Genomic DNA, 13,417 nt, shown 5'->3' with positions numbered 1-13,417 from the left:
CCTGCCTGGCACCACGTCCTGCATAAAATGTAGATGGTTCTCTGTATAAATGTACGCAGCGAGGTGCTTTTTAAAGGCACACGTAAAATCTTCTAATGAAAGGACAAGGTTAAGTGTGTGTGTGTGAGCTTTCCTATTTATATTTAAGATAAGCATAGTGCTAACAAGTTGAAGGGTTACCCACTGTTTCTTCCTCAAGCTCTTGAAATGCACCGGGTTCCTTTAGAGAGTACAAGTTTACTCAAAATTTAACTTTTTCCTCTTGAAAAATTATGCCACTAGGCGAAAACCTGACTCTGTGAGAAAGTGCAGTGTGTCACACCAAGATCATTCTGTGGTAATGATATGAAAGGGCAGGAACAGAGAAGTCCATCATCAGGTATGAATATCAAATGACTTACCGTAACGGGAATCTCTAAAACATACAATGAATTGCTACATTACGTTTCATTTTCCTTGCCTGTTAACTGAACCTGAGAGAAGAGCCTGCCCTCAGTCCCTGGAACGAAATGGGCAGGACTGAGCACTGACTCCACCCGCCCTACCCCTGCCATGCGGCCACAGGACACAATGCCCCCCCCCCCCCAAGAGCCCACGCACCTCCACGAGCCGCCAGGCCTCACTGATGATAGCGTACTGCAGGCGGTTCAGGGCAAAACCATCGATTTCCTTCAGCACCCTGACCGGGGACTGTCCAATCTTCTGCATCAGGGCATGGGTTCTGTCCACCGTCTCGGGGGCCGTGTCTGGGTGTGGGACCAGCTCAACCAATGGCACGAAATATGGTGGATTTACCTTACCAGAGAGACAGAAGGGGAGGAGAGTCAGAAGACAGCCCTGGAGTTGGGGTATCGTTCTGGCTGACTGCTTGCCCATCGCTAACGGGCAGGAGGTACAGCTTTGTCTTGGGAAAGGCCACTTTAGAGTCAGCATCTGGTGACAAGACACTTGAAATATAAAGCAATCCACAAACGAGGGAAAGAAAACTCTTGAGTGCAGAAATCTGTGGTTTTATCATAACCAGCAAATGAAGTTGAAATCTGGAGGTGCGGTGACCATCCTATACATTTGGGGTTCATCTCCAAACCCTGGCCTTCCCCAGGGTTTCTCAGCTATTCGCTCCTCCACGGGCTTCTGCCCACCCCCAGCCCTCCTCCAGAGCCACCTCTAAAACCCTCACTGCAGGGTCTTCCTCTTCTACTTTGTCAGCGTTAACAATTATTGACAGGATCTTCCCAAAACCTGGCATTTCCTTAACTTGTCCATGTTGAGCCCCACCAATCAAATCTCACCTACACAGCGAGCATGCAGCATCAGAACACTACTGCAGCCTTGACATCGTGACAGGCCTAAGGCAGGACGGGCTGGTCCATGAAGAGTGGCCCAGATGGAAACTCCTGCCTTAGCCCAGCATTTACGCTTTGCTCTGGGTTTCTCAGTTTTACTGCGTTAGAGTCCTAAAGAGGATCATCATAGGTCCAAGGAAAATGCTGCTTCGTAGAACCTGATTAGCCTCACCATTAAAAACCAAATGCATTGCAGTAAACTGTACCTTAAATGATGCTTTTAAATGATTTCTCCTCAATAGAGGAAAACTGATAGAATCTTATAGTCACTAAATAAGTACGAGAAGCATCCTTTTTTTTTTTTTTTTTTTTTAAAGTAGGCTCCACACCCAGCATGGATCAAGACCTGAGCTGAGATCAGGAGTCAGATGCTTAACTAACTGAGCCACCAGGCACTCCAAGAAGCATCCATTTAAAGTAACTTCTACAGGGGCGTCTGGGTGGCTCCAAATTAAGCATCCAACTTCGGCTCACATCATAATCTCACAGTTTGTGGGTTCGAGCCCCACATCAGGCTCTGTGCTGACAGCTCAGAGCCTGGAGCCTGCTTCAGATTCGGTGTCTCCCTCTCACTCTGCCCCTCCCATGCTTGCACTGTCTCTCTCTCTCTCTCTCTCTCTCTCTCTCTCAAATAAACACTGAAATAAATAAATAAATAAAATGACATCTACAGAAAAGGGAAAGAAAAACTTCTTTCCCCTAGGACACTGCTTAGGGGTGGCCTCTGGTCCCACACAGCTTTGCTTCGGAGGTTCCCTGTGCTCTCCGCTGGCCCTGGTCACTCTTTCAGCCCTCCTGGAAAGCAAGAGAGGATGACATCTGTTGTCAGATAAATAAATTATAAGCCAACTGATTTCCACCTGTCTCCTGAATCACAATATCTCAACTGAAACACTTATCTCCTGCCTATAATCATCAAACTCATAAAAATGTCTGACCTCTGGCCTTTCGAAGGATCAGAATTTGGAGAACCAGAAGCATGTGTGTCTTAGGTGAAGTTTCTCTCACTATAAAACCAAGATGTAGGCCTTGCCGTCTTTCAGTGCTGCCGGGCTCATAGGCAGCACAAACACAGACTGAGAACCCAGGTGAAAAGCATCTGCATGCACACCTTGTACGTTTCCTCCGGCACGTATTCCCCCCACCTTCTCCCTAAATGGCGGTGCCCAGGCTGCCACCCCTGGCCTCCCTGTGCCCACTCTCAGGCTCCCAGGGCTTCCCCACCCCCACCAGAAATCTCACATGGAGCTCACCTCCCCCTCCAGGCCATGCCAGCCGTGCACTGGACACACCTCGAGGATATCCCACAAGCATATCCCCAACCCATCAGCAATTAAACGCACATCTCTCCTATCCCCATGTCCTCTTCCTGGCACCCCATGTTGGCGAGAACACCATCACAGCCCCAACATCCAAGTTAAACCATGAGAAGTATCCTGGCGCCTCCTCTCCCCTGCCCGCCCACTTCCCACCAGCGATTCTACAAGGTCCATTCACACGTCTCAAAGACCATTCCCGCCACCCACACTTCGCTCAGGCCACCACCTTGCACTCAGACTCTGGCCTCTCTCCAGGCTCATCCTCTCTGCCACTGCCCAGGGAAGCCCTGTCAGATCCAGAGGCGGAAAGGAGACTGAGGTGGCAGAAGCCGGGGCACGGGGCTGCTGCTTAATGGGGGCACAGGGCTGCATGCAAGGGCTGCGCAGCAGTGTGAGTGGGCTTACTGTCGCTGAATGTACACACTGTTAAGCCTTGCATGTATTTTATCACAATTAAAATTTTACTACAAAATTTAAAATTGCACCACCTCCAGCTCAAAACGCTGCAGGACCCAGATTCCCCAGCACCCAGTGACACCCAACCGCATGATCCAGCTCTCTGTGCTCCCTACTGCAAGCCCAGCGCTGGTGCTGTGCTCCCTACAGCAGGCCCGGCGTCGGCGCTGTGCTCCTTACAACAGGCCCGGCGCTGGTGCTATGCTCCCTATGGCAGCCTCGGTGTCAGCACTGTGCTCCCTACGGCAGGCCCTGTGCTGGCACAGGGCTCCCTAGAACAGGCCCCCATGTTCCGCCTCTGCATCCAGGCACTGGGGCCGGTGAGCCTCTGGGAAAGGAGCTCCAGGGGCCTAAGAGCCTGCAGTGGGGGGATCTTGCCGTGGCGCCTCATCCTGTGACAAGGACACGGATTCCTATTGCAGCCTCTGAGAAGGACCGCGATCAGACCAGTGGAGAGATGGGAGGAGGGATGGGAGGGGACAGGGAATAAGCAGTAAGGAAAGGAACAGCTGTGTTTCCTGGAACGCTATTCTCTTTCCCATGGGCCTGCACCTTGTGCATCTTGGAGTCCGGGAGCTACACCAAGAAACCTGCCCTCAAGAAATGGGAAAAACCAAGCGAACGAGGGAAGAGCAGGCACCTTTGTTAAAGGTTACAGGAGCCGGTCCAGGGGAGTGGGCAGTGCTTTGCCAGAGGCCCTTCAAGGACTCAGGTGGAGCAGGGCGCACAAGGGGGGCATTCTCCACTCAGTCCATAAAAGGCCCACCAGGATCTGGCCCCGAGCCGGGGGCCTGTGATCGCGGAGACAGCCCAGCTCGCCAGCACAGAGGCTCCGTTCATTCCCTCCGCAGCAGATGTAGGAGAGTTAAGCAGGGAGGAGAGGCCACTGGCCCCTTCTCCCAGAAGACAGCACAGCCCATGGGGAGGGGCCCCCTGACCAGGTGAACGCTTCTTCTTTACCAGAGGAGGGAGGGGACGTCAACATGAAGGAGCGCTGTGCTTACCGCAGGCTGAAAGGACTTAATCCCGTGCGAGTTGGATAATTTTCACAGTAAAGTTCTTTCATTAGTGACAACCCCCCCCCACCTTCCTGAACCTTCCACAGGCAGAGGGAGGGGGGCAATCTGCCCCTCTGACGGGCAGCAGCTGACAATCTGAAGCAGGCACTGCCTGCACACACACACACACACACATGTACTCTCCAGAAACAGCAAACTTAAGAGATGAACGTCCAAATTACCACCAGCAAATGGTTCAGGGGTCAGGTGGGAGAGTAAGACAGAAAAGCAGGCAGGGTGCTCACTTGGGAACATTCTGGCACCTTACAGTAGTGCTCGGTTTAATTCCAGGCTGACTAGTAACCAGTGTGAGGCCTGTGTGTTCAGCAGCTGCTTCCACTCAACACTGGAATCCCTGGGCAGATGTGCATGCTTCCCAGCAGCCTCACTACAGAGCATCCACAGAGGGGCCCTAAGAGCATCTGAGGGGCTAGGGCAGCCCCCACCAGCTCCATGGGACCACCACATCCCCAAATGAAGGTTGTAAAATGTGGCTGAAACCGTTTTGTTTGGTTGCTAACATAGATCTAAGTACCAAGAGAGACCGAGACCCAACTCAACTTCAAGATCGTCATCAGCGAACATCTTTCAGCCCCTGGATGACCATCCCTGAGCCCCTCTGCATGTCCACAGGGAGATGAGGCAGACAAGGAGAGGCAACATAAGAAACATATGAGAGGAAGAATGTCAGGGACACATGAACACCCCTCTTCCTGCGTCTGTCACTTTCCTGGCTCTAGTCTATGAAGCCCCCTCAAAAATCCCATTCAAACCACCTGTGTGCTGGGAGCATGCACACCTGTAGTGACTTCCACTCACTCCTCTCCCTGCCCCGCCAGGGCTGAGGTGACCAAGAGCTCCTCGCCCCCCAGTGAGACAGACAGCATGTAATGTCAAAACTCATTGGCTGCTGGTCCTGTGAGGTGCAGAGGCAGCAATCTTTCGCAAGTACTGACTATCCACTTTCGCAGTAGCCTTTCAGAAGCACAAAGGAGCTTCCTCTTCCTTTATCCTATTTCCTGTCTGGGCAAAGAACTGAGGGCGACTGGAGCATGATGTTGAGGTGGGGCATGCGAGCTGATGCTCTGGGCTGAAGGGAAATGAGCTCCATAAATGGTTCTGGGATATTTAGGGACTGTGCGTCCAGCCCAGGTTGACTTGCTCAAGGCACTTTTTCCCCCACTCTCCTTGACCTCAGTAGAATGATCTGGTCAGCAGATCAGTGGGCAGCACCAGCGCAGAAGAAAGAAAGGATAAAATCCCAAAGACGGCCAACTTGGGTGATGTCATTTGCTTTAATTAATGTTGGCTTAGATATAAAACCATTTACAAAAAAAAGATTAATTTTTGAAATAAGGTCTGAACTTACTTTGGTTATGCTATTTGTCTTTGAGTAAAGAAGTAAAAGTGAGCAATCCTAAAATGGTACGAGAAGTATCATTACTCAACAGTCTGTCAGAGGCACTTGTTAAGTGTGACAGGAAAGTGAATGCAGTGTGGTCTCCTCCGCCAGGTAGTTTAAAGTTAAGAGACATGGGTAAAAGTCTTGTTAAAGGACGTAGCAGCTCTTTTCTAAACAATTTGACTTAGTTGTTTTTTTTTTCTTACTTGACTTAGAAGTAAAATCACTAGTTAGAAATTTGAAGTTTTCGAGCAAGATTAACAATCTAATTAATAAATGGTTTATAGTTTCTAGGAGTGCTTTTTACGGACATGTCAATGTCATAAAGGCAAGGCATGTCATATTTCATGGCCCTTAATAATTGGATGCTTCAATTAAGGCCCCTCTTGGTGTGAATTTCCCACATCTGAGTGGTAGCTAAACATGACTGGCTTCCTTCTGTATTCTGTGGGTTTACGTCTCTGTACCTTAGGCCCACTCTCCACTTTCCCGTGTACTTCAGTATAAGGACACCCAGAACCATATAGTTGTTTGAATGGCGGTCCAAGCCATCCTGCCTCTCAGCACCCAGAATCCAGGAGGCGTCTATGACCTGCCCTTTTTCCTCACCTCGCTGAGCAAGCCCCTGACCCTCCCCACCCCCACACTTGAAGCTACCCTTGCTCACAAGAGGACTTGCCCTGCTATTGGTCCAGGACCCTCAGCCTCACCGTGGCCCCAGGGGCTCACACCTGGAATACCGCCCAAGGCTGTGAAGTAGCTGCCCCTCTCTGCACCATCTTCAATACGCAAAGAACCTTCTGATCACCTTCCAAAGGCCACATTTCCACTGTTTGGCAGGGCCACTCCATATGGACCAGTCCCATAGCTTCAGAGTGATGCTCGTGACTCTGCACGCCCCACCATTCCCAAGCCTTCCAGCTCTTTCCTCCTGTTCCCCAAGTGCATGAGGTATGTGTGCCCTTCCAGCCAGGCGGGCCTCCTCACAATTCTGCAGGCCCCATGCTTGCTCTTGGCCAAGGGTCTTTGTCTATTGTCTTTCCCAGCTCACACTCTCTCCTCCCTCATCAGCGCAGATCCTGCCCAGCCTGGCCCTGGCTTCTCTGTGAGGCCCTTCCCCAGCCTTCACCTCTGATGGCCTGCTGGTGTGGCCTGCTGGGTGTGGCCACTGTCATCTACTGTCATATTTTTACGGCTTGAGCTAAGTTAGCTTTTCTGACCTAATAGGCTATCCTCAGTTTTCCAAGGTCACACTGAGCTCACAGCTGGTACTCAACCTTGGATCTCCTCTCTGATGCCCCCTTCCTCACATTAATACGTTAATCTCAAAAAGATTTACTGAATGCTTACACACCGATCTGTAGCTCACTGTCCAACAGGCCTCATCATGCACCCCCACTGTGTAAGTCTGCCCAGTTGGGTGCAAGTGAACAACAACAAAAAGGGAGCGTGAGGTCTGAAGTCAGCCTACCAAGCCAGAATCTCAGGAGCAGGACCAAGAATTTGTAGTTTAGTAAAACTCCTCCTACTCTGAATTATGTTGAGGAAACTGCACAGTCCAGTGAAATGGCTACAAAGTCCTACCAAAAATGTACACATTTTAAAAATAATTCCCCACCAGTGGGATTATGTTTTTAGTACTCTCTCTCTCTCTCTTCAGCTAGACAGTTAGGTAGGTGAGGACGAATGTGGGTAAGCATTGCTCACTCTATCCCATCATGCGTTAGGTACACACATACAACTAGAGACATTTTTGGATAAAATTCTTTTTAAAACTGCTGGTGTCATACGACTCTCTAAATATACTGAAGCACATTAACCCATACAGTTTGAATTGTGCGGCATGTGAATTATACCTCAAGAAGACAGTTAAACAATACGAGCGGGTCAGCCAGAGGGCACCGCTCCTGAAAACCAGGGTGAGAGGCGCCCGACGCTGGGCACTCACAGGATGGGCCACGATGCACTGTGCCACGTGCACCAGGCCAGCGAACAGCTGGGAAGGCAGGAGGCAGGAGCTGGAGCTGCTGAGGACGACCTGGTCATTGATGATTTGATCCAACTGCGCAAAAACCTTCCTCTTGAGCTCCAGGTCTTCTGGAACACATTCCTGAAAAGAATATATTCAAATGACTATGGATGATATTGCACTCAGGCCCCAAGCAAAACAGCTCGTGTCTGATTCATTCCTAAAAAACAAACAAACAAACAAAAAACAACGAACCAATTAGAAAATGACCAGCAGTATTTAAGAGCAAAACCAAAAGCTACCAAAGAACATGGCAAATCTCCATAACTCTGGAAACCGGGGAATGTACATGTGGGAGCTATATTTTCTAGTTTTGCCTAGGTCTGAGAATTCTCACGATAAGAAAGTCTGCCCACTGAAAATTCCCATAGTAAAAAAGTCTGCCAGGTACACGGGGGTGGACCCCACAACAGAGCCCAAAGCAGCACCTCCGGCAAGGCACTGCAAACATCCACAGCAGTCATCACAGATACTGTCCCTATCTGTTCTGACTATCAGATCAACTTATCTTCAAGGAAAAATCTTATCTCCATGAAATGAACAAACATGTTACATCCATAATTCCCAAAGAGCTCCCTGAGAATCCATTCCTAATTGAAAATCCTTTTGAAAAGGACCCGTGTTTCTAAAGCTCTAAAATTACTTTAATGGGGCATGGGAGGAAGACAGGGGAGCAAATCTGGAGTAAGTACTGCAGATAACACCCCTCTGAAATCCTAATCATGCACAGAGCCGGGGTGGAGCGAGATGACGTCTCCAACACCCAAGCATGGGCCTGCAGGTGAGGCTTGGGGACGCGACAGGCGGAGGAGACTGCCCTGCTGCGGAGGGAAATGGAGGGGCCACTTGGGCCACTCCAGCCCCTTCCTTCCTGCCACCAACTCCTCTGGGAAATGACACAAGGCTCACTCCTACCCAGCATGGGCCCCAGCTTACCTGGAGGCTGGAGGCCTGTAGGGGAGACTTCGTGAATCCCCAAAGTTCCCTAGAGAATTTATAGGTTAATGGTCTCAGTAATGGTCCCCTAACCATCAGCATCAGAATAAACTGGTGCTTGTTAAAAACGCAAATTCCCAGGCCCTCATGAGAGTGGGGACCTGATACCTGCATTTTTATCAAACATTCTGGGGGTGCCTGGGGGGCTCAGCTGGTTAAGTGTCTAACTTCAGCTCAGGTCATGATCACAGTTCGTGAGTTTGAGCTCCACGTCAGGCTCTGCGCTGATGGCTAGGAGCCTGGAGCTGCTTCAGATTCTCTGTCTCCCTCTCTCTCTGTGCCTCCCCTGCTCACTCGCTCACTTGCTCCCTCACTCGCTCACTCTCTCTCAAAATAAATAAACATTAAAAAGTTAAAAAAATTCCAATGATTTTTTGTTCCTACTAAAGTTTGAGACCTACTCTTCTGGGTGTAGGTCTTCTGTACTCTCGGGTGGCACACTATGAAACACAGCCTCAGGAATCTGTCCTGTCCTACGTCACAGCTCTGTCCTCCCCTCCTCCCCCTGCGACTCAGGGGCCAACCGAGGATGCCCTGATTAGTGCCAGCAGCCTCACAGCAGCAGAAATGGTACAAACACCAGCAGACAAACGAAGTGTCCACTAGAAATTATATAAGAATCACTCCTCAACCCTCAAAGATAAAGAAAATGTTTTCAAGTTTGATTTAATAATACCGAATCGTTAATAATGGAATCTAATAGTATATTGAAATCTGCTGTGTAAATATCACGACCTGAATTCCATTTTCTGTATCATCTACAAGATTTAAAAAGTTTTACTCGGAGGGTAGGGAGTCAACATTGTGTTTGTTTATACTTTTTAAAAAATATAACCAAATCATGTGAAATTTTATTAAGAACAAAAGGTCACATAAGCGCCCCATTTCAAAGGGGGGGGGAATGGAGTCATTTAAGAACTGTAAAGCCCATTGTATTAAATCCCCTTATCACAAGGGGGGAAAAGCTACAGTAGCTGGCTGGTTGTATTGAGTAATTCCTGGATCAGTTAAGTCTGCAAGTTGGGTGAAGTTTAAATGGAGCCTTGTAGTAAAGCCAGAGACTAAGAATGATGCAGATACTGTGTAAGCTAATAAAAGAGTCCTTGTGAATAGCCTTATTGTGAGTCTGTCATGCAGATTCTCCCCCGAAATTCTATGCCTTTCTTCAGATCGTTTGATTATCAAAGAGGCAAGAAAACTTGAACCAGAGGAAACCCAAACCTGCCAGGATTATGTAAGGGTTTTAATGGCACATTTGCTTGAAGTTTCGTCATTGTTGTTGATGATGAGGATAGCGACAACTGTGTTCATCTGCTGGGCCAGGGTCACAATGCCTCTGTCCATGTCAAGCCTGGAGTTTATCTCCTTGCCGTTCAATAGGGAGCCAATACCCCTTGTCTGAGAAAGGGTATGAAACGCTATTGATCAGGAGCTTCATCACTTGTGGTTGATTGCAAAGCTAAGAGAGGCAGCGGTCATTGTCCTGGCCTTAAAGGGGCTGGGAAGAAGGGCAGAGGAAAGTAGCAAACAATGAGATGACTAAGAACCGGATTGCAAGTGGGTTTCGCTCCCTCTAAACTACAGTAATGTGACCAGGTGAGAATCTAGCCGTGGCTTCTCAACTCAGTGGGGTTTTCCAGGGGTCCTTTCTAAAGAAAATGGGAAGTGTTAGCAAACGTTCCATCACTACTCAAAGTTTGACTTTGCCTAATTAAGCTCTGACAGCATTTTGAAAGTAATTATTTTTATCATTTGTGTTTGTGTTTCGTTTGTTTTGAAGTGGGAGGGAGACACAACACATAATAATATTCTCACGCACAGCCACTGTGGTAGGTGTGCTTGGATCTCAACAAACAAAACTCAGAGGACAAGGAAAGCACAAAGTAACTTCCCGAGAATCACAACCCTTTCTGGGGAATCAGAATTTTACTCATCTCATGCAGTATCAGAGAGTTAAAAGGTGAGGTTAAGTTTAAACACTCCTTTTTCCCTTTTCTTCTGGAAAGCAAGAAACTGAATGATGATATTATTATCGGTATACCTTTTAATTCTCTCTAACTTACTTATATTTTAAAGGGTAAATCATTTATAAACTTGGTGTTTTGTTATTAGTCAGTTACCTGTGACAGCATTCAACTTGTTAGGAATGTTCTAGAAAGGCAATACAGCCATGGCAAGTCAGAGTATTGGATAACTCCCAGGCAAAGGGAGTCCTACATAAGAACTCACTTCTGAAGTTTACTCACTTGCTGTGCAACGATACACAGTTTCCAAAACAAATATTTTCACAGGGGAAATGAAATTTCATTAATCTTTTTTAAAAAAAAATCAATTCAGGCAATTTAGATAGGCATCCTGTTGCTAGAAAATCTACATTTGTTAACACAAAACATCTGGAAGCAATCTTCAATGTGCTTTCCAGAAAGAAAGTAAAACTAAATTAGGAGACCTCAGTACTTAAATTATTTTACATGCAAATCATCCTCTTAACCAACTGTAGGGGGAAGAACATGGCCAGAAAAGAAAGGTGAGCTAAAACCCCACTTCAATCATGGCAGAAGGAAATTCATTCTCAAACCGAAGATGGAAGTGGCCTACATTATAAAATCTGTTAGCACTAAGTATATCTATGTAAATTTTCGTTATCACAGCCCATAACCTGCACTATGCCGTAAGCAGAGGCTCATTTTTTTCCCTTAAACTCAAAAATTTTAAAATTTAAAAGCATATTACAAATCTTAAACAGAGTTCTACAATAGTCTAGAACAAACTGTACCCAATCTAGAGAGATCTTTCCAAAGTAAAAATCAGTGTAGACCATATATTTAGGAATACTGCTTGCTGGGGATTAGATGTTAAAGTTACCAGGATTATTGTTGTTTGCTTTAAATAGCAGTCCTTTCTACCGGTAGCCCCAGGGAATGGAGAGGCTGATGTGGAGCATGCATCGGTTTCCATCTCGATGAAGAGTCTATTCCCAGCCTCATTCCAATGTTATTTCCAGAACTTTAATGAAATCATTTATTTAGAATTGGGTTAAAATGCCTGCCATGAAAAAAATGCAATTAAAAATATTTTAGTAAAGTCTGCAATTAACATATAGTGTATTTCTAATATTTCTCACGAGGAAGACTCAGGATTTTTAATACAAGGTGCTGGGAATAGCGTGAAACACAAAACTAGAGAAGAACTAAGCAAGGCATAGGGAATCAGTTTTTAAGCAGAAAAATGAAAAACAAATAAAAGTTGATGTGAAGAACACTGCATCAATCATTGAGACTATTTGTTACCAATGAGAACTATTTTTAAATTCCAGGTGACAAATTTGAGAAGACAACATATATTACTCTTATACATGACTTTGTTTTTGCCTCTGCATTAGACACATGTGTAATGCGTTTCCATTAGAGAGCTCTATACAGCAGTAATTCTCAAAGCATTAGGGAACAGGGGAAGAGTCTATTTGTGAGGTTTGGGGGGAAAAACATAGAAATTTAAATACAAAGCTTTTGTTAGTAATAATTTGACTACATATTTTTAGCCCAAACCCTTTGTTATTGCAATGAGTGAAACAACAAATTGAATCTAACTTATTTTGTTGGATGACAACCACTGTTTTATGAAAACATTCTCATTTTTGAAAACTCAGGTTTTATAGCGTCATAAACTGATTTCATTTGCAACCATGTATATGTTTTACTATAAAATAATTTTATATTACTTTCAACAGGAATAGCATCATCAAGGCAAGAGCTATCCATATTTGGACTCCATCTGTCCAGAGGAGAAACCAAAAAGTCAATATTTGTAGGTGCAATTAAATCGGTTCTTATTTATTCTTCAAATTATTTTTAGTAAAAGAAAGTCTAAGATATTAACAAGCCAAGCATCCAGTTTAAGAAGTCAGAAATAAAACATAATAAATCCAAAGAAAAACTAAAAAGATGAAAGCAGAACATGGCAGAAAGCAATAAACCAGGATATAAGGCAAATACAGAGAGTCAGTACAGAGAATCAGTACCACAACTGCTTCTTTCAAAAGACCCCTCCCACTGGCAGACTTCTGAGAAGCCTTGTCCTGTCCCCACTCACCGAGAACTAGAGTTTCTCAGAACTCAGGCCCAGGCTCCCTGCCTTGCCCACCTACATTCTCTCCTAGGAAATCCCAATGAAACCCACAGCTTAGCTCACCGATCTGAAGACCCACCACACACGTTTCTTCCCCTCCTCAAACTATCTTCACATGGATACTTCACAGGCACCGCAAATTTATCTAATCTGATCCCCTCTTTTAGGGCTACCCAGATAATTTTTCAGGATAGAAAGAAAAATCTTAAATACTCTATTAGTCTCATGATCCATAGGGAAGTAACATCACAATTCCAATCCCCTGCCTACAAAATCGTTAGGTTTACTCTAGTTGCTTTCATTTGTAAAATGTTTTTAAAGCATCACATGTATGTGACAAAAAAATACTTTTAATCAATGTTTGATATTTAGTAGTCTAATACTAAGTAACAATATTTTAATAAATACCTACCATATGCTTAAAGATGTCATAAAGCCACCCCCCCCAATATAATCATATGGCCAAACCCAGAGTGTTTTCAGGTACAAATAAACATACAAACTCCAAGACCCAGGGAGGAAGGAAACTTTGTATTTCTGTATTCTAAAAGGTTACATCTCATAGCAAGAAAAAATAAACATATTAAGAGAACACAGTCCATCTTTTAAACAGACATCTAGAAAATGACTATATTTAGGGGCACCTGGGTGGCTTAGTTGGTTAAGGGTCCGACTTCAGCTCA

At 45.9% G+C, this 13,417-nt stretch overlaps 1 protein-coding gene across 1 annotated transcript in view; it reads right to left on the bottom strand.

Annotated features, from left to right (window-relative positions):
* CRYL1 (crystallin lambda 1) overlaps positions 1-13,417 on the bottom strand; it is a 126,926-nt gene that overhangs the window by 27,272 nt on the left and 86,237 nt on the right. Inside the window, exons 4-5 of the mRNA XM_029936994.1 lie at positions 7,530-7,691; positions 601-795 (exon numbers count right to left, since the gene is read on the bottom strand). Coding sequence (XP_029792854.1) covers positions 601-795; positions 7,530-7,691 — 357 coding nt within the window. The remainder of the gene's footprint in view (positions 1-600; positions 796-7,529; positions 7,692-13,417) is intronic.

Source organism: Suricata suricatta, chromosome 4 (assembly GCF_006229205.1).
Source record: "Suricata suricatta isolate VVHF042 chromosome 4, meerkat_22Aug2017_6uvM2_HiC, whole genome shotgun sequence".
Classification (NCBI taxonomy): domain Eukaryota; kingdom Metazoa; phylum Chordata; class Mammalia; order Carnivora; family Herpestidae; genus Suricata; species Suricata suricatta.
Note: the sequence above shows the minus strand (reverse complement) of the source record. Positions and strands in the feature narration are given on the sequence as shown.